Below are 22,497 nucleotides of genomic sequence, written 5' to 3' on the forward strand. Positions count from 1 at the left end.
TGATTTGTACCTGGCTGCTCTTGTTAATATGGGCTGTATTTGTAGAAGTCTTGCGTTTGTGAAAACTTGGATTTTGATATTAAAGGTTGTCTATTTAGAACTGAAACATTAAAATATACTGGAAGTTCCTGAAAAAGTTGCCCTATGTTTCCATCTCTATGGAGTCCTGAAATGTTGTTATGTATATATTTCTGAATCTAATTTTTATAGAACATGACTAGTTTGAGCCTTTTTGGTTCTGGGTGTTCATTCGTCACAGTTAATCAAGTATTGAATAAGAACGTGTGAGCAATTCTGATGGGTTTTGAAAGTGAGCTATTAACATGTGCCTAAAGGTTTATACTTGCTGAAGTGAAGTCCAAGTGCCAGATACAACAGTCTAGTTAAAATATTCCAGTACTTGATGTGGAAGATATGTCAACTGAAGAAGAAGACATTGCTGAAATTGCAGCGTGATATGGAAATAATTATATACATATTCTGCTTGGTTGTCTTTGTTAGGAGATGAAACTTTGGACAACAAAATAATGTAAGCAAACATTTTTAGACTTAAGTATGACTTTTTTACCTCAAGGAATTCTAATGTGTGCTTAAATTCAAGAACATGGCTAAGAAGGAGCTTTATTGGATATCTCTCTTCAGTCATGTCTTGAATAGAGAGAAAATGTGAAAATGTAGTTCTAAAAGTTAGTCGACGTACTGACAACTGATCTTCAAGAACTAAGTTGTGAATTACCAAATGGTCTTTTGTGGATTCCGCTTCAAATGTGTATTACATTGGAGACTTTTTATGTTTATCTTCTCATGCTGAAAAGGGTTACAGCTGTACACATTTAAAATGTTATGTGTCAACAGGTAAGCACTCTTTCTCTTTTTAAAGTCAGTATTATGTTAATGCTTTTTTAAACACTGTGGAACCCTAAATACATTGCAGTACTCTTGACAAAGGCATAAACTGCTAACATTTTAATAGCATCAAAAACTATTTTCTTCTGTTTTAAGAAACGAGAAACAAAAAGTCAGTGATTTTTATTAACTTTCTTACTTTCTGAAGAACCTTGAATCTGTATGCATTGATCTACTTAAATTTTATACATGACCATTTTAAGCAAACTTTACATATGACCAGTATACTGACCAGCTTATTTCACTGATTTCAGTTGTTCTAGTTCATATATTTTATTTGGAATATTTAGTGAAATTTGCTAGTGGAGAAAATTACTAATGTACCACCAATTAGATTAAAAAAAAAAAAAGTTACATTGCATAGAAAAAAATAAGAGCTTTGTTAAAGAAATAGTAAAGTCCTTAGTTATGGCAAACAAGCTTCAGGGGTTTGGGGGAAGAAAGGTTCAGTGCAGGTGTAATTTTATTTGCAATATAAAGAAGAATCAGTTTACACTAATTTGGTTTGGGCAGGTTTTGTTAGAATGGGAATAGAAACAAATCCTTGAAATCTTGCATTTCAAGGTAGAAATGGCACTAAAGTTGAGCAGGTTTAAGAAGTTGGATTAAATGTCTTCTTTCTTCAGAACTGCAAAAGGACTGTGAGAAAATGAGAAGGTTCAATGGGCATCAGATCCTAGAGAGACAGCTGAAGACTTTTTATGTTTAAAATGGAGTTTCCATAATGTCATATCTTTGAAGTAGCTTATGGATAAGAGAGATCTTGGAACTACTCTTGCTACACAAGACTACCACCAAGAAATAATTGTTCAACTTTTCTCTTTTTAGGATATACTTATGTTCTAAATTCATACAGTATGAATTTTGTTGCATGGGCAGATACAACAAGCATTTTGTTAGTTTTCTCACCATTGTTGGGGGTATATATCTCTCTCATATAGGTGTGCTCCACCATCAATTGAGTTCTTGTGACATATATTAACTAATTCTCTGAAGCATACTTTATTCCTTTCTTGATTCTTCTGTAAAACAGAACTCTTTTGGACAGTAATGTACTTTTTTTCTACAGACTGCTAATAACCTTTAAGTACATGTATATTACTTTTACAGAGGTAGCTAAGGGAATGTGGGGATGCCGCTGTCTATGAAATCATTTAAAGACATGCTAAACCCATAAATGCAGCAGTTACCTGTAATTTGGGTGCAATCTTAAATCTCACAGTTGGTTAGCAGAAATGAAAGACTAAATTGCATTTTGTCATTTGTTATTTTGTTTTGTTGAATGATGTAGGAATACCTCAGACTATTAGTCCTTTTGCTTTCTTTCAGTTCTTATGTTGTGCTTAGTAGTACTTGTTTGATGCATATTGTTGGGGGGGGGGTGTCTGAAGCTTTAAATGTGATGATACAGCCACAAAGCTGGCAGTCTAAAATATAACCACAATGCCATACATGATGGAGACAACCAGTGGAAGTAGAGATAGAGAAGGAAAGCTCAGGATGACAAAAATAAATCAGGATACAATTTAGACAGCTATGTCTTAATAATGCCTCTAAATAGCAACACATTGGTCAGTATTTGGAATGCAAAATTCAGAAGTTCACACGTTATTGTTAGGGATTTTCCAACAACACAGTGTGTGGGCATCCTATGTGCAGTGAATTTAGATATGTATATGAATTATTGCTCATGCTCATGATAATTGTTTTCTTCATGCACAGCAGAGGAAGCTGTTGATTCAGGATTTGCAGACATCAGTGGACTGGTCAAGGTAGTAGATTCACTCAAAAGCCTACAGAAAACTCAGAGAAGTGATCAAACAAGGTGTTAGCACGGAAAGGTCTGTAAATGTTTATATGCAAGTGCCTGTCCTATAGAGGAAGCTAGAATTGGTGCCTGTATTTCATTCCACATATTAATAGCATCATATTTGCAGTTTTTCATAATGCTCCAATTATCAGCTATTAGAGGAAACTGTTCCAGGTGAATCATCTAGCTCAAGCTGAATGTTCCTCAAAATTAACCTATTTCAACCATATCTAAGAATTGTTTAAAAATAAAATAGGGGAAAATGTGGGTATAACCTCTTAAAATTAAAAAGCTTGAAACCTCTCTTAGTTGTAGAAAGGGTTTTCCCCCTCTTGGGTTGACTTTTTGGAGTCTGTAGGGAATGGGCTGTTGATTGTTACAAACACCTAAGCCTCCAGCTCCCGTTTGGTCCTGGTAGTATTGAAACACATCTGGTCTTCCTTTCCAAGTGTCTCATCCCTTTCTGTCTTTTCTTTTTGGCTTCTTCAGCATCCTTGTGGCTTTTCTGCTCCCTTGTGCTGCGCAGTATTTCATTGCAGTGCACCTGAGTGTGCCTGCTGGCTCACAGCCTAGATGCCAGGCAGGGAGCATGGAGCCCATGACGGGGGCTTCCTGCTGGGCCTGGCAGCTGCTGTGCAGAGTGGTGGGGCAGGTTTGGGCTAAAAAAAAGCCATGGGAAGGTGGAGCAGGTTGTGTGCAGTGGGTGATTCGGAGAGTGTTGGCAACCAGGTTTTAAAAAACATGTTGTATGTGTATAAACAGAAATTAATAGAAACTCTAACTTGGCTAAATTTGAGGGAAATTTTCATGGGCTCAGCAAAATGCTGACAATTGTTATATTACAAAGCCCTGTTTAACAAAACAACACTAAAGCTTCTCAAAGAGCAAGTTGCTGTATATTTTTTTTATAACTTGAACAAATAATGTGATTTTTCCCCAGCTTCATTCTTGGAAGAAGCTCAGCTCAGTAAGTTGCCATTTTCAAGAAAAAAAAAAAAATCACCTTGGGCAGGCATCCAAGTGTGGAGAATTTTAGCTGACAGTTTTTTGGCAAATTTGCATGCAACTGAAAACTGTATTTGCTAATAAACTGTGTTGGGCAGCATTGGTTTAAGTCATTCTAACAGTAATTAAAAAGGCAAAGATAGGTGGGACTAGGGAAAAGCAGAACTGAAAAAGAAGGTGGGAGGAATAAAGTGCAGGAACAAAAGGAGAAAGGTGAAGCTATGAAGGTAAATGCTGAGAGTGCAGAGCAAGTTAAATAGGAGAGATAAAGATCATGGAGAGCACACAATAGTTGGATAAAGGTAGATGATGGCTGTTATTTTACTGTAAACAGGTGTGTGCTTAAGTGTTTTGGAATGAACAGTGGATAGAGTCATAGCTTGATTTCAGAGAAGTTCCATAGTCTTAACCAAATAATAAAATGTCAGGAGTAAAGATATCATGGGTTTATTAACATTATTTTACCCATTCTTATGAACTGTTCCAAAGCTATTGAATTCAGTGCAAATAATTCTTACTGGCAGGTGGGATTTGTATCTTGTACTTATTGTAGAGAATGTTTACTGCAAAAACATCATCAAATCTCAACGAGTGAACTGCAGAATGCTTTCATCTAGACCACTTCCAAAGCAGTGTATTGGCATCTTGAACCATCTGATTGTCTTTGCTCTTGGACTTAAGTACCAAATTAAAATCCTCTAGAATGCAAAAAGGTTCCATTGAATTATTCTAATTCATTTGACCGTATCTTAAATGGCTCTATTCAGCTACTTTTGATACATCTCTAACAGGTGTATGTTTAGACTGTTTGAAAATTGAGATTTTGGCTAAACCGTCTTACAAGGAGGCACCAGTAAATCAGTAAGAAATGAAGACATGCCTGTTATTCCATTATTCAAGGATAACAGAAACATAAAAACCACAATAATGTAGACTAAAAAAGAGCTTACAAAACAATTTGCTAAAGACATAAGACTAGCATTATTTCAAATACACCAGGAACAGGAAACCTGTCTTTATACAGCAAAATTTGCATGTGATATTAAGTTATTCAGAATAGGATAAATAAAAGCCAACTGCAAAGAAGCACCTCAATGATACTGAGTGATAAACTGACAAGTAAAATTCATGGTAAATAAATATAAAGTAGTTCTCAAAGAACTTATTAAAAAAAAAAAGAAACAGAAAAACCTTTTTGTGCCCAAGAATGGACTTCAGACCAACAATTACTGTTCAGGAACTTCACTGTGAGATTATATATTCGGAGATATGTATTCACTGTGAGCTATGAAAATAGTAGCAGTCAAAAAAATGCAAACTTAATACTAGAAATTTTTAGAAAGAAATAGAACAAAGTAGAGAACATCATGGTTACAAGCAGTATCACGGTGGTGCACCTGCACCTTGAAAAGGTAAAGAAAAGAATGAGTAGGATGAGTAAAGGATGATTAAATCTTTCAAACAAGGAACAAGCAGAACTACAAGTTTTCAGTCTGGGAAGAAGAAAATTGAAGGAGGCTATGACAAGTTTATCAACTCATGAGTGGCAAGTAAATAGACTTATGAGTGATTGTTCACTGTTCTACTGCAAGGACATTGGGCATTAGATGAAACTAGTAGGTGGTATGTTTAAGTTAAACAAAAGGAAGTATTTTTTCATGTTTCATATATTTATGCTGTGGAACTTCTTGCCACAAGCGAGTTTACATTGATTTGAAAAGTAGTAAGACTGGTTCCTACTATTACCTGTTAAGGACTATAAAGCTAATAATTCTGTCTCAGAGAGCCACTGAAACTCAGACTCACTGGAGGCTGGGAAAGTATGCTTGGAAAAAAATCACTGTGTGTCTGCGTTGGGTTTGTACACTCCCTTACACGTTCATGATGGGTCACTGCTAGAGAGGGGATACAGGTCAAGTGAAATGCTTGGTCCAATCAAGTATAGCCTTTCTTAGATTAAGCTTAACAAATGTTTCAGTTAAAACTGCTGCCAAGATGCAAGCATGCTTCAATTTGCATGTAGCTTCAGAGATGGAGAGCTGGCTTTGTTTCTTTTGTGTGTTTGTTTTAATTTGACTTAATCTGAAATTAACATCTCCATTGAGATGAATGGCATAGCATTTCTAGGTCTTTGTTGTTATAGTTACATGAAAGTATGTTCCTTTCATGGCTAATTATATTTTAATTTACTCACTGCATATATTCATATCTTTTCTTCTGCATTTAAGCACATATCAACTGTTGCCTTGTATCTAATTCCTATACTTTCTTTTCGATACGTCTTGAATGAGAGTTGCGCTGTAGAGTTCAGTGTTTATTGGCAGAAAGCTACATTGGACTACACAATTTTTAAGCATCAGAAAAACAATATGCAACATCTTTTATGAATGACCTGGATGATGGAGGAGACATAGGTGACACTAAGCGAGGAAGGGCAGAAGCACACTGGAGGAGAGGACTGGGTGTCAAAATGTTGTTGCTACATTGAAGAAAGGGTTTGAATAAAATAGGCTGCAGTTTAATAGGGACAAGCACAAGTAGAAACAAACAGAAATGTTTAATTGTACAAATCCCAGGTGTGGAGTTATTGACTATGTAAGAGTGCTGCACAGAAGAATTTCATGTGATTTGCTGGATTAGAAACTGCCCAAGAATGAATGCCATCCAAGCAAAAAAGAATGTAAGGATTATTTACGTGGGCCATAGTCTGGAAGCCAAGTGGGGTGGTTGGTTGTTCTCTGTGTGAGTGAGGTCTTACCTGAGGAAACAGGCCTAGGATTCAGTGTTATGATCGATGTGGATATGAAGCAACAGAGTCCAGAGATCAGTGAGAATGGTCAGAAGTCTAGAAAACATGACTCACAAGCCACAAATAAATAAACTGTGACTGTTACCATGTACCCTTTTAGGTTTTTCTTTGCACAGTGTAACATCATCAAATTAATTAGAGACTGTTACAAGACAATTGTTTAGGATTCATCACTTAATCATGTTACTTTGTGCCCTGACATCTGTAATATGTAAAAGGAGTTCCTAACTTTCTCTGTTAGCTTATTTCATTTTTTATATTTACAGCCTCTTCTCTGGCATGTGACTCTAGTCTGTCATGCTGCTGTCCTTTTTCTTGTCCTCTGTAAGTCATCCAACTTTGCTTATACTTCCACTGTCAATGGAAGTTGATATCAGTTGAACTATATGCTCTAATTGTATAGTTCCTGGTCTTCACTAAAGTTAGTGAAACATGAAAAGCTGTGCTTTGAGCTATGACAGTGGAAACTATGGTTATTTAGTCAGAAATAGAGATTTTTCTCTGCCCCTCTTTCCACAGAAGTCAATAAACCAGATGCATCCAAACCTGTTAAAAATTATTTAGTCTTTATTTATATGAAATTTCTTTGGAAAATATATTAAAATACGTTAGTACTTACATATTTTATATGATCTATGCCCTAGTCATTCTGATCCTAGAAGTTCAGATTTCTCAAACTGAATTCTGTTTCCCCTTGAGCTCTTGTAAAATCTATTTTATAATAGATTGCTTATTTAAGACACTAAACACTGTATTTTGAAATACAGCTTTAAAATGTCCTTTTTCTTTGTTGGCTGGTCTTTTTTTTTTTTTTTATTTGCATTACGTAGGTCTTCAGTAATATTTAGTGGCAATGACACTCCTAGATAAATTGTCCATTGTTCAAAGCATATAACTTTGTCAGTTTTAATTTTGTTGCCTTTTTGTTTCACTGAAACATGTTTTTCCTGAACTTGCAAGGGGATGAGCAAGGGTTATCCTAGTTCATTTATCTAATGTAGCAGTCAAAGTACAAACTCCTGAGAAAGAAAGTCAAAAGATGTGTGTATTTTTCTCCTTATATTAACAAATTATTTATGCTTGCGATCTTCTGTTGACAACCACCTCTGAACTCCCTTTCTCTTTTGAGAGAGATTGACCAGACTGAAACACACTGTTCTAGTTACTCTGAACCGTTAGTTTACCAAAATGCATTAAAATGGTATTGGCATTTTCTCTCGCTGCTTTTGCATACTAATAGTGTGCTTGCCTTTGTCCACTACTGTGCATCAAGCTGAAGTTTTCACTGAGATTTTTGAGTGTTTCACAAAGAATCCTAAGGGTACAGCTTTATAGCAAGTCTGAGGGATCTAGGTGTCCATCTCTAATTTGAAATTCAAATTTCAAATGAATTAGTAACTGAAGCTCCCTTAGGCTCCTTTGAAACTCTCAGCCTGTATCTTTTTCTGAAGAGATGCATGGTGCGAGGTTCTGAATTAACTGGATGCTGAAGATTTCCTGTGCATTTCTACACTTTGGTTTCTGAGCTATTTTTTTAATCCACATTGAATCTTTGCCTTTTACCCGGAAACTAATAGTTAAGTACTTTGTCAAAAAGTCAAGAAAACTACATCAACCTGTTCTTTTCCCCGTGCTATGTAGCTTGCATGGTCAATGGAATCTAAAAGCCATGTAAAAATTTTGCTTAGCAAAAAGGAATACGTGTTGAATTATATGGGAGTGTTTAATTTTAGATATTATGGTTCTCTTCCTTTTTCTTAATGTTTTTCAATGTAATTTCTCCCAATTTATATCAATGACCATGACTTATTTTTAGTGTTGTTTATAGCCTTAAAATTGTTATCTTTCAACATGGGGGCTGATAGTGCTTGATAGTTTGTCAACTCTGTCGTTTAAAAATCCCTCCAGAACACCCAGATATATTTCTAAACATGCATGGTGACAACATTTCCTTTACTGTTCAGCTGTAGAAATGCAACTCACCATTACAATTTTAAGGAATCCATTTTATAGTTGCCTCCACCTTTCTATCACCTGGACATTCAAGATATTTGGATTTGCCTTTGTAATAAGACTGCAAGTTGAGAAACACAGTTCTGAAGAACACAAGGTGAGGAAGAGTGGGGAATATTTCAAAACTTTCATGACTTTCATAACTTTGCTACTAAGTAAATTATTCTATGGCTGACTTCCATGAGACTAAAATGAGACCAGTGTAAATGCCTCTGAAAAATTTCACTCTCAAGGCTTGTCTTCAAGGGGAAATTACTTGTAAGAAAGCTGAGGTTTAAATTTTAAAAAACATTGGCTGCTGAGCTCTAACTCCCCTTGTGAATAATCTCAGAGTTTGAGGAGCTTGCTCTACTTGGAGAGCATGTAATCAGCTGTAGATTCAAAGCCTGTCTCACTTTGTTATGGCATCACTGTCCAAGGTATTTGTGCTCCAGCCCCCACAGGAAAATGTGGAAATTGAACTCAGATTCATTCAGTCTCCACTCCAATCACAACCATGATACCATCCTTACCACTTTTGCCTTCCTACATACCTGCACTGTAGTAGAATCTGAATTTTCCTAAGGTTAGATATGTTGTAACAAATTTAAGTTCTTCTGTACTTGAACCTCTGTTCATGTTTCCAGTGTTTACACATTTATCTGTTTGCAGTAAACTTTTATAATCTACATTTATCAGCATCAAGCTGCATTGCTCATGAACCCAAGTAATTTAAATTCTTGAATCTGACTACATTATTTTCTATTACTGCCTGTTCTTTATTTCTCTGTGTGCTATATACGTGTGTGTGTATTTGCACAAATATAGAACCTGTGGTCATTAAAATGATTAATAACATGGTTTTGCCTACAGATGCTTAATTTTTTGCTTTTTTGTAACTTCCATTGCTTTCTCCATTCCTTTCCTCTTTCACTACCAGCTTTGTGGTGCTTTTAGTGATAGTTGGTTACATGTTATAATTTAAAATACTTCACATTCTCTTGCATACTTAAGAACACAGCAGATCCATAATGTTTTATGAAATAGGTTGGACTTGTTGATTTATTTCTCCTGCTACTTCTAAATTTGACTGAAATTTTGTTTCTGAAACATTCTCAGTCTCTGAATGATAATTATATCAGTCTTTTTTTTTTTTTTAATGTCAGGGAAAATAGCTTCATTTTATGAATGTTTTTGACGTGCTACTCTCTAATTTCTTATATAATTTTGGTAAGCTCCATAGTATAGGAATTGACTCATTCACATTCAATAATTGAACCTTTTATTTCTCACACACTGACACTTCGGTGGTGTTTGATTGTAACAGCTTGATCCTGATCTCAAAACTTTGCTCTGAACTGTTTATTATCTATAAGCTCAGAGTAAGAGACTTTTTATTTTGACTATAATTCCCTTTAAGGCATCAGTAAGTCTGACAGCTTTCCAAGTACATCCATGTCAGACTTTCCCCCCTGGACAGAAAGGTTCTGGAAGAAATTTAACCTGCTCTTAATATTAATGTTCTTTTTACTTGAAATGTATTTAAATTGATAGATGCTGTAAAGAATAAGTGGGACATGAGTGTGAAAATGTTTTAGCTAAGAAATGTCAAACTACAAATGTAGGATAAAAATTAGCATTAAAAATGTAAAATAATATATACAATTTATAGTTTCTAGAAGAAATACTGTCCTCCCTTGAGAGGAAAAGCTATTACAATTGCTTTAAAACAGAGCTGGCATCAATCACCGGTAGCTTACACTGCTTACTTGCATTACCTTTTTTAGCATGCTATAAACAGAAATAACTATTCCATATTTTATAGTTACAAATTAAATTTAAAATCCAGATTTATTTTCCCCATGGGCACATATTTAAGTTAAAAGGACTGAACATTCATAATCAGAAGGCAGAAAAAATCCTTTATTGGCACAAAATTAAACATGATGTTGCTTTAAATAGAAGTGTACGTTTTTCACAAACTGGACTAGAGGGATATAGTACTATGACTATGCTTTGCAAACCACTTTATGTATCAATGACCAAACAGTGAGATCCTACAAGCTGAGAGTATGAGGACGGATAGGTTTTGATAAGTAATTCTGGGATTTCAGCAGAGATCCTCTTGCCCTAACTAAATTTCATGTTAATCTTTCTGAATTACTGTGGGTTTAAGTTTTCTTAAAAATTTAAAGTCCTTCTGAAACAGTGCAAGGTTCGGACATACGTCATCACCTGCAAATAGGTAGTCTGCAAATGTTTGCCAGAGAATCATTACACATACTTCAGTATGCTTCTTCCATCTTGCTGACTTGGAAAATGGTTGAATCAGTGTCTGAGAACAAGCAACCTTCAGTGGGGTTCTCAGCCATCCTAGAGATACAAAAGCTTCAGATGCTCAACATCTTTAAAGATTACACCACCATTTATGCAGGGAATTAAGATTCTCTAGTCTTGCATTCAGCACTATCCAACTCCATTTTATTAATGTCTATTTTCTGTATTGTACTCTGGTTATTAGGCATTTTCAAATGTTCCCTCAATTGCTTTCATTCCTCTGTCTCTGCAGCTGCCTGCTGGGTTGAACACGCATGTAACTCGATAACGGATATGGGTTGAAGACATTAATTGAGATTTTATTCAAGAAGAGTATTATCTACTTGTTTGTTTTCTAATGTGTTTGCCTGTTCTGTATTATAGTATTATATTTACCTTCTTTGTTAGCAAGGATTTGCTTACCAGTGCAAGACAGAGTTTTGCCTCTCTACTACTTTCTGTATTAATCAGTTTTAAGAATTGCTAGGCAGTTGCTTTCTTTGGTCTCTGACTACAAGTTCTGCATGTTTATTTACTTTGAGCAAACGTAGACTCTGAGCCTTTTTTTGTATCATTTTGTATTCTTTGACACCCAAAGTCTCTCAGCATGCGTAAACTCAGTGTGGACTGGGTATATTTCTTAGTTTTGCAAATCCTATTATTTCATCAAACATTCATATTCACTCAGGCCTTTTGTCTCTGATCTTTATCTTGATCTTGTCTCTTACCAGGGCCTATGCCAGTACCCAAAATTTCAAAATTAGATTTTCAGCCTTAAATTAATTGTCTAGATGAATTATGTTTTCAGCTTCTCTATATTCCCTCACATCCTCTGTTTTATAGTCACTCTTTTAAAAAATAAATTGCTGCTGAGCTGTCTTTTGTTTTTCTCTGCGTTATTTTTCACAGTCCTGAGTTAACTAAAAACTATTACAAATATCAAGTACTTAAGAAGTAGCAAAAAAAGTCCTTTGGTTGCACGCAGTAATGAAGTACTTACTTCTTAAACTTTGTTCAGTCATCCTTTACAAGGCCAGATCATTTCAACTCTGACGGGTCTTTCAGCTGCTTTCTTTTATTGTGGGTGAATTCTCAGCTCACTTTATGCCTATGCTTTTCAGTATATTCCTAAGCCAAGAAGTTGGCTCCTTCTCTTAGTGTCTGAATTTTACATTAGAAGGTCTCCAAACTGCTGATTGTTGGATAGTAGTACGTATTACCAAGGGAAGGATCAGTTTATTTCATGCCTTGTATAATGGGGATAATACAGGAATTATACAGGACCCAATACAGCAATTCTTACCAGTCAGCATCATATAACTACTTCCCAGAGACTAATACCAGAACCTTGGAAAAGTTCTTCGAAAAGGTATTATGAGCAGAAGGTAAGATACTGACCTAGGCTCAGCAGACTTGGCTGAAGTGCTTAACTGTAGGAGAGCATTCAAGGTGGGAACAAAGGAGCCTCCTTGCCTGCAAGACTTTTGCTTTGTGGCTTCTCTCCCTGGCCAGCTCCTCACGTGTCACTCGTGGCTGTCTTAGGTCACTCCCCATGCAGCTGCCAATATCTGATGAGCGACGATGCCTGGAGTGCTCTCACCCTGCATTGGGGCAGTGCTGAAAACATAAGGTATAATATTGACAAGTTCTGCCCAGAAAAACTCTCCTGTGAGGAAAAAGTCTTCCCTTTTTGGAGTCCTTGAAGTTGTAATGCTTTAGATTCCCCACCAGTTCAGATCAGCAAGGGTTTATTTTTCTGGTTTGGTGGTTGGTTTTTTTTAAATGCCAGGAAGCTGTGCTCTTTACAAGAGAGCATAACAGGTTCTAGGATCACCTATTTGACATGGATGTCCTGTAGGAATTTGCTGGTTTGTACAACAGAGAGCTAACCTGTCCTCATCCCTATTGAATGCTTCTGTTGCCTTCTCTGACCCTCTGAGGAATCTTTTCCTTTGAAAGACAGGTCTCTCCTAAATCCTCTGCAGCGAATTCGAATTTTATTTCCTAAACATCGGTGAGTATTAAGGTGTTCTTTGTGACAATGACTGTGGGCAAATGAATAACATTCATTAATTATACCAGAGGCAGAGAAGTTGAAGTTTTACCTTATTAAGATCTGTAGAAATAAACAAAAAAGCTAGTTATCAGCCATACATTGTTACAGCTTATACCTTTATAATTACACAGTTACTGCTTATTTGGCTGAAGACCTGACATGGCATCTTTGTTACTTCAATTTATATTAGTCCTGATGCATAATTACCAATTAGAGGTGTAAGTTTAATTCAAGAAAATGATAATGCAGTCCATTTGATATATGCCAATGTGATATGTAGAGTGATTAGACATAGAATTGGCCTTGTCATCTGTATTAATCTGACCACTGTCTATGGTTTACATTTTAATAGGAACAGAATTTTTTTTTTTATGTCTCTTTAGAGGTATGCTTAGAATGTATCTAGCTTTATGGACTAAACATATTAAGGGCCTTTATGAAATTGTAATTCAGTAACTTTTATGTGGATGGTTTGAGTATGATATTTTTCAAAGATACCATAAAATATAAACATGTAGGCTACAGCTGTAGAAGGTTTATTTAGCTCAGAAATATATTGGTGTGTTTATACTGTATATATTACACATATAAGGTACTGCTATATATTTGCAGTCATATTATCATCAGACAATTTTCTGTCTCAAGTTATCAGAAAAGGGAATTAGAAAAAATAATACTAGCCTTAGGGAAGCAAACTTTTTTCAAAACTCCTATCTGCTAATATCACCTGCCAATGATTTAATGTGTTTATAGTTTATGCTAACCTTTCTTAGCTTTCCTTTTTATCCATTATAGTCTGTGTACGTGGTAGAAGGGAAGCCTGCAGCCAATTGCTGTTACTTTGCAGCTCCTATCTTTACTCACCAAATAGCTATTTTCTTTTTTATTCCTGTAAGGTAGTAACTGTTGGCAGTTATAAAAATGCAATCTCATTAGAAAAGTTTCATTCAAATAAATTCACTGCTGATATTAGGACTTTAAAATGTTAATGATATTGTCTTTCTTTGGGATAACATAAGTTTTTATATTGACGCTTAAAGAGACACCTTTAGACTCTTTCATTTCCAGAAGAGTTATTAGGAGAGCTGACAGCACTTTGGGACAAGTCTGTGGGATCGTTTTTTTAGGTAGTGCCTCATTTAAGAATTCTTAGTACATCTTTCTATTAAAAATGTGTCCATAGTTTGAGTAACACAAAAGCGAACAAAATTCTTAAGTGCATACAAGATTTAACATTCTTTATCAGCAATATGAACTGCTACAATGTTTGTTTGACTCTGGGATCTGTGGTCCTTTTTGTACTTTCTTAGTCCTCTACTCCTTGTATAACCAGAGACCACTGGAGCTCAAATTGAAGCTCCGTTACAAAATTCCAATGTCATATTTTACTCATGCTCAACCTTTCTTGCTTTCCCCAGTTTCCATCAGACATTTTCCATGATTACAGGTGGGAGGTATTCTTCATGTCCAGTTGGTGTATATTCATGGAACCTGACTAACCTCTCCTAACAGATTTTGATAAAGCCCAGTAATGACATCATGGGAATGTTATTTAGTTATTACACTTAATCTGGCAACGGAGCATAGAGTGAAAGTGTAGCAGAATAGTTTCATGCCCTATCTGAAGATAAAGGGTTATCATGCACTGGGATAAGTGTCCTTTCACACACAGTCTTTAGTTTCATGGCATAGTTAAATTGGGATTCTTCTGAATCAGATCTCACTGAAACTTATAGGATAGAGCTCTAAACATGTTCAGTTGCAACTATTTCTCATTGATCTCATTCTAACATAAACCTAAAGTAATTGCACTGCTTGTAATAAAATTAAGGTCTGCTCACAATTGTTTCTACGTAGGAAACTTTTTCCAAATTTTAAATATTTTTCACACTCAGAAATGTGCTTTCATTGTCTCCTGAACTCAGTCTGAGCATATCTGACCTGTGTGGATAGAAGTAACTGAATTTTGTTTCTTTTCACTTCATAATAAAGAGGATACTTTTTTTGTTCAACCATTGGACACGTGTGAAGTATTTTTAAATGTACTTTTATTTCACAAACTAGTCTATAAACCAGAATTAAGGTATTATGAAGAGGACTTTTGATGGTTGTATTACGTCTAACATTTAGTGCTTAGATTTAATAGAATTATTCATTGCTTTATTGGATTTGAATAAATTGATACTGGATTGTATTAAGGAACGTATCCCATATGCGCTGAATTATTCATTTGCCTGTTTTTTCAAAAATGTATAAGCCATACTGAGAGCAGATTTGCATTTATTATTGCTATTTAACTAGCCCTACTTTTACCAAAGGGAAAAAAACAGCCTAATTTCAGATACTTGAAAACTTTTAGAATTGTATTATTGTTGTTGTTGTTATTTAGAATAAAAGCCAGTCTGTATATGGATACTTTACACCAGCATAACTGTCATCACACTATGGTTTTCTTTTAAAAAATTCCTAAAACAGTTGACCTTACATGACCTTTGGTTGTGAATACAATTAGGCTGCTATAGCTTTTTTTATATTGTTCTTAATTATAGAGATGTAATTGAGCTGTTACAAATCCATGTGCCAGTAGGCCTTAAAATGTTTGAATTGTACTCTTCTCAGTGGCTGATCTCTGTGTTGGGATGAGTTGATATCTAATAGGAATAAACAGGAAAAGCAGTACACTTTTTCAAATCCAAATATGTTTTTAAAAATCAAGAAAAAAACTGGTGCTTGTTCTGACCACCTCCCCTTGTTTTAGTCTTCAGTAGCAACCACGAGTATTTTTGCACAAATACCTTGAAATCCCGAGTTTGTACTTTGTTTCAATTGGGGGGGGGGGGGGGGGGGTTGGGTTGGAATGGGAAGAAGCTGCCATATTCCACAAAATAGTCAGATCTTATGCTGAAGCATTGAGGAATCTCTTTGCTTTTCAGTTCAGCAGGTAACCCAAGTCTAAGTTACTGTAAGAGGTGTGAGAGGCTGCCATGAAATGGCACAAAGTTGCAATTGGAAGGGGAATTGGAAGCCCTGGGGTTTTTATTCTTGGTTGGACTATAAACCTTTTAGATGACCTCGAGCAGGTCACACTAACCCTGACTTTCCAAGGCATTTGCACTCCTGAACTGGATCTATATGTTGGTCAGTTGCTGTTTCCTGTAACATGAGAATGGTGCCTTAACAGGGTGCAGACAGTTCATTAACACAAAGTGCTGTGAAATTCTCCAATGAAAAGCATTACAGCCAGTGGAAACTATTAGGAATTAATAATATTATAAATTAGTAATAATAACATAGTTAGGTTTACCCTATGATGTTGTACTTCACCCTGAAGCAAGATAAATCATAAGGCGCTTAGAAGGTGGGGGGTTTTTTACAATAGAGTGCAGCAGTTAAGGGTCTTTAGAACATTTCTGCAATATTAAAATGATTTTTCAGGCAGCGTATTAGCATCTTCAGTCTAGTCTAAGGTTTTAAAAAAGTAAAACAAACAAGAGCCCAAGGTATTATTTACTTAATCAGTCCTCTCTGCAGCATGAATTTCTTTCTGAACTTCATTTCTGTTTTAATAAGTATCATATCTGTTGATGTTCCTTATGTTACTAAGCAACACCAACACTACCACTAACAAGAAGAAAAACATGTAATAAGACACTATAATTCTGATCATGTATCATGGGGTTAATTTCTTAGGAATACTCTGAGATTCAAAGAGTGTGCAGTGCAGCAATGTAAAATATATTGTTTTCATTATAAAAAGAAGTTCATATCTTCTAAAAATGTGCATTTAATTGCATAAAGGCAGAGAAGCAACACAAAAATTATTCAAATAACATTCCAATTATATTTGATAAATCATCTTTAAAACCTTTACATTTATGTAGCAATTATAACCTAACCACAGGATCTAACATCTTAGAGCTTCATCAAAATCAATCAAATATCTTAGGCTGCAGCTGGAATGTTGTTCTGATGGAATTGCTCCCAAAGGCAATTTTGATCTATTTAGGCACCAGTTTTACAGCACATTCTGAATTTGATTTTTTCTGGTAGTATTTCCTGGGTAAGGTTTTGTTCTAGCGATGACTCTACAAAATTTCCACTATATAAAACAACTAATTAATTGCAAACTGGTTAAAATAACATCGTTTTCAAAAATGCTACTAATACTTTGGTCCATAGAAAATGCAGCATCTCTTCTGTTACTTGCTTTCTAAGTGTGTTTTATAGAGAACTGCTGATTTCAGAAGGTAATTTAAACAGACTCTCACTTACATCACATGTGAACCTGAGAATATTTTGGAAGACCAATCTTTCCTTAGTTATAAGTATCAAGTTCTCACTCAGTTTCCAGGCTTTGTTGAATGACAGTATTTGCACCTGATTCTCAGGTGCATCAAACCAGATAACTATCCGTTAATTAGGAATAAAACAATATTGGGGGGGGTGGGGTGTTAAATAAAATAAAAAAGTGAATTTGAGCATTTTTTCATCTATCACCAGATCTAGGAAGAACATACCTCTTTCTATATTACTGCAGAGTCCCCAGTCTCAAGTACTTGTGTATCTTTTTTTACACTGGTTTTTGTTTATTTCAGAGAAATTCCTTCTTTCTTCTCTCTCCCTCTATTTTTTAAGATACTAACCTAGTTAGTCTCAAGAACACTTCTCAAAATCTCTAAAAATAATTTTCTTTCTGGTTAATAAAGTTGCCTAAAATAAGTGTTGAGAATCGGTTCATAAAACTGTTTCAAGATGGGATAATTCTGGTATTTAAATTAGATAATGAACTATATGTCTCTACCTTGGTATTTGTGAGGTATTTCTTGCTTGGCAGACATTCAGGCTGGTCTTGCCTTAGTTTCAAAGTACTTGTAATCTAATGTATACAGGTGTATACACATTATAACGTGTAATGGTAAATTGAAAAAAATTGTAAGGTATTTATAAAAACAATTCTTCAAACTTCCTGAAAGAATTTTAATTTAAAAAAGATTAATAGAAAGTAAATTAACACCGGCATTTCAGAACAGGTTAAAAGTGAGTTTAACTGCTCCCTGCTCCCTTGCCCCGCCTCCCAAATCCCAACCTACTGGCATCACGGGTCTGGAAAGCTGTTGTACTGCCATATAGTCCTACTTCAGAGAAGAGAGGAAGTGTTTTCAAAACCATCTTAGGCATAGCTCTATCCTTACTCAGAATGGACTGTTTAGGAATACTGTGAATCACCAGAAATTTTGCTTGAAATCATTAAAGCAGAGTCACTGCCTACAAACATGCTTAACACTTGAAGGCCAGTATTTCAGGAGTCATCTGGGGTGTGATGCCTTAAATTGCATGGTCAGTGTTGCACATTCTATGAGAGCTTTTCGAAACCAACATTAGCAGCCATTATAGCAGAATGCATTTTGATTCCTTAGCACTAAATAGCATGTTTACCATTTCCCAAACTTGCCATCCAAGAGCAGTCATTCTGAAAAACGTTAACTACAGATAGTTTTGGTATAAATGTATCTGTCTTCTGTCCTGTAATTGCCACAGAAATGCTTGCATTCCCTGCTCTTGAGAACTGTAAACAGAACTTCCATGTGAAATTCTTAGTAAAAAACTTATGACTTTTAAAATGAAACTTTCTTTCAGGTTTGTAAAGGAGAACAGTATTTTCTCCAGTCTCTGATTACAAAGCCAATTTGTACTTGGACTGTTCCAGTATTTAATAATTGTATGCTCACATACACTTTAATTGGTTGAAGCTGTGCTCTTCTTGAAGAAGCAGTTGCCCTTTAGGATTTGCTTGGATAGAACAGGGAATGGTCTCCATGGATTTACTCATTAAAGGTCATAGTTTATTTTTTAAATGGCAGTTTTAGGGTTAATATTCGCTATCTATCTGTGTGTTTAGAGCTCATTCAGGCTAACAAGTCATTCCCTAGATATCCAAGAAGCTGGAGTAGGTCTTAGTAAGACTTAGAAAATAGATTTAATGAATCTTGCTACATTGCCTAGACTGATATTATCAAAAATATTCTTATGTTAAATGTTTAAGTCTGTAAAGTAAGCCTCAAAGTAAACAATTTTTAAATAGAAATAGAGTGCTCCTCAGAGCCATGACAAATGGGAATTGGCTGGGTTTTGTAAGGTCACTTCTAAGAGGCGAAGTACCATGGCCAATGTATTCGGAAAAAGAAAGAGACTAAGTGACAGTGGCACTGAGAAGGACCTGAAGTAGTACTACTTCTGAGACTACTTTTTAAAATATGAGCCATAACTCAAAGAGATTCCTAAAACAGTTATTGTTTTTAAAATGACTGCTGCTTCACTGTATGAAATAGCTTGCTTCCACAGTGTATACTGAAAGCAAAACAAGTTAAGGATATAGATCTATCCTACATATCTTAAATTGTTAAAATTGCCTAGAAGTGGGATGAAGTCCAAGAATCCTCTCAGTGAGGATTTGTCCTGTAAGATTTTCAGACATACAAACAGGCAATCCAAGCATAGTGGTTCCAGTACAGGTGTTGCATTGATCTGAATTTTTTATCACTGCTATTATGATGGCAGATCTGTTGTTGATCTGTTTCAAATAACATGTACAAGAGTTACCCAAGAGATTTCAAATGTTAGCAACACAGCTACAGTGACATCTTCTTTCACTTACACATGCATGTCCACATACATGCAAGCGTAAAGCTTTTTTCAGATTTTTAAGAGATTTAACATTCACCCCTTTCTTAAAATGATCATATGCTATGTGGATTTAGAAAAAGAAGGTATCCAGCTCCAACCAGACGTGCTTGCCTGCAAAGTTTCTAGGTGCCCAGAAAGCATCTAGGTATCTCTTATACAGAGCTTTGGAGGAACTGCAGAATATTATCTGAAGATTTGATTTTGTTAAGATTTTCCCAACGCTTAAGTGACTACATGTCACAATACCTGGATAGTTGCAAAGAATCCAGCCTGTCTCTCTTCCCACACACACCCCCCCCTGCCCCCGATCCAAGTCAGACACTTCACTCTTGTTTTGCCACACTGTTAGTTTTCTGCACTAAGGGCTCAAATTCCAAAATTTTGCCTATATCTGTGCTTTGTTTTCTCTGTCAAAGTAAACAGAACCTTTTTTGTATGATCCATAGCTCACTGGAAACCAAATGGATGCACCACCATCAAGTGCTATTATTTAGATTAGGGTATACTATTCTAGCAGGGAATTTGAGGAAAGGTATTGACATCCAAAATGCTTTGGTATTGCTATTAACATTGGGTGTGGTATATATGGCAAGAGAAGTATATGCTATATATAGAAGAGAAGTAGGGAAATCAAAGCAAGCAAGTAATGGCCAGGAATTTAAAATCAGGTAAATAATTCTAATGTTGTGCTTCGAGAAGATAAAAGCTGTTGAAGGGTTAGTATCCATCATTGGTCACCTGTGGCTAAGGAAAAGAAACACCAGGGTTTTTTGTTCTTCTGAAATAAAGTCAGGGAAAGTGAATAACTTCAGTATAAATTTTCTGTTGTGATCACAGATTAGACTTGTGAATTGAATTGTGAGTTGAATTTCCAACTGGTGCTGGGTCTAGAAATACTGACTTGTCTTATTTTATTTTGTAGATGCTTCAGAAACTTGCTGTGTGTTTGCCACGGGTTCTGCCAACCAACTGGAGAGGGGACTTTCCTATTCTTTCATTAGTCAAGCATAACATTATCTTGAACTAATCATTCCTCTCCACATGGCCTTCCTACTAGTGTCAGCTTATCTTCTGCTGACTCATGCTCAGGGTGCTCCTGCTGAGCATGGGGCACTGTTGGAAACACTGAAGTCACAAGTAGGATTATTCAGCAATAAAAGTGAACACTATTCGGCACAGGTGAGACCTCCTGGCACAAGCCGACAAATACCTCAGACAATCATCATAGGAGTTCGTAAAGGAGGGACAAGGGCTTTGCTGGAAATGTTGGATATTCATCCTAATATTGTGGTGGCAGCTACAGAAGTCCATTTCTTTGACTGGGATGAAAATTATGTGAAAGGAATAGACTGGTATAGAAGTCTGATGCCATTTTCTTATGGAAATCAAATTACAATTGAGAAAACACCAGGCTATTTTACATCACCACAGGCTCCAGGAAGAATTCATGACATGAATAGCTCTATTAAACTGCTGCTCATTCTAAGAGATCCCACTGAGAGAGTTATATCTGACTATACCCAAGTATATTACAACAGAGTAGAAAGCCACAAGCCTGTTCAGCTTTTTGAAGATATTGTTATTAAGAATGGAGCACTTAATACCAAATACAAAGCTATTCAGAGAAGTCTATATGATGTTCATATGGAAAAGTGGCTTAAGCATTTCAGTTTGGATCAGATTCACATAGTGGATGGCAATACTTTAATCAAGGACCCACTTCCTGAATTACAAAAAGTTGAAAGATTTCTAAATCTTCCTTCCCGGATTATGTCTTCTAATTTTTATTTTAACCAAACCAAGGGATTCTACTGCATTAGAAGTGATGGAAGGGAGAGATGTTTACATGAATCCAAAGGCCGCCCCCATCCCCTTGTGAACAACACTGTTTTAGAGCAACTGTATTCTTACTTCAGAGAGCACAACGCAAAATTTTACAGAATGGTTAATCATTCCTTTGACTGGCATTAATGCATTTGGAATCAATGTTTCTTAAAAAGGGCCTGAAACAAAGTCTTTCAAACATATCTTTCTAAACTGTAGAGATTGGTACTATGAGAACTTAACATAGTGGTTATATGCTTCATTGGAATAACACGTGTTAACTCACTGAAATTGTACCCTTTACGTTGGGAAAAATAGGTTTCACGTATTTGTATGATTACTGTGAGTCATATTCTGATCTTTCTCTCACCATGCAAATACATTAACTTCAGCAGACTTATTTCAGATACTTACCTGTTACAAGATTTGTGCTGTTTCGGAAAAAATGACTGCTTCTAACAGTGTAAAAAATGTAAATATTTGAAATGGTATTATTCTAACTGTTCTGTATTTTTTGTTGTTAGTATTTTTTATATCACACACAATGATAGTGGTGTTGATTTCTAGAATTTTTCATACAATAAGTTGAATTGTATGTTAAACAGGGGCATACATAGTGACTCCAATAAATAATTCATCCTCTGTTAATATGCTGAAGTGCTTAATCAATTAATAATAAAAGGAATCTATTTCATCTATGATTTTGAATAGGTGAACTAGAAGATCCCTGTCTGTATATCATTAGCATTAAACCACACTCTTACTATCCTGGGTTTGCAAAAAAAAAAAAAAAAAAAAAAATTTATCTCCAAACAAAGAATATGAACTGTTTGAAGAAGTTTTAAGTGAGAGTTCTGAATGTAAAGACATTAAAATATCCCAGGCAACCTCAATTTACACTGTTATTCTACGCACTTAAAAAAAATAATGCAAAAAAATTTATTAATATCAGCAACTGTACAGCTATTTGATTATATAAATTATGTCACTTTCCTCTTGAATGGAAAAGCTCTTCATTGGTACTACCATATTAATCATGTTTGTACTACTCTCCTGGCTTTAGTTTACATATCTCCATTGGCATAGCACATGGAT

The 22,497-nt window shown here is 35.5% G+C and overlaps 1 protein-coding gene across 3 annotated transcripts in view; it reads left to right on the forward strand.

The window, feature by feature from the left end:
* Window positions 1-21,928, forward strand: part of LOC126042813 (heparan sulfate glucosamine 3-O-sulfotransferase 1-like) — a 57,953-nt gene extending 36,025 nt beyond the window's left edge. For all 3 annotated transcript variants that reach the window (XM_049810496.1, XM_049810497.1, XM_049810498.1), the window contains one exon: window positions 20,501-21,928. In XM_049810496.1, the coding sequence (XP_049666453.1) occupies window positions 20,620-21,549 (930 nt within the window). In that variant the 5' untranslated portion in view covers window positions 20,501-20,619 and the 3' untranslated portion in view covers window positions 21,550-21,928. The remainder of the gene's footprint in view (window positions 1-20,500) is intronic.
* The last annotated feature ends 569 nt before the right edge of the window (window positions 21,929-22,497 follow it).

Source organism: Accipiter gentilis, chromosome 9 (genome assembly GCF_929443795.1).
Source record: "Accipiter gentilis chromosome 9, bAccGen1.1, whole genome shotgun sequence".
NCBI lineage: Eukaryota > Metazoa > Chordata > Aves > Accipitriformes > Accipitridae > Astur > Astur gentilis.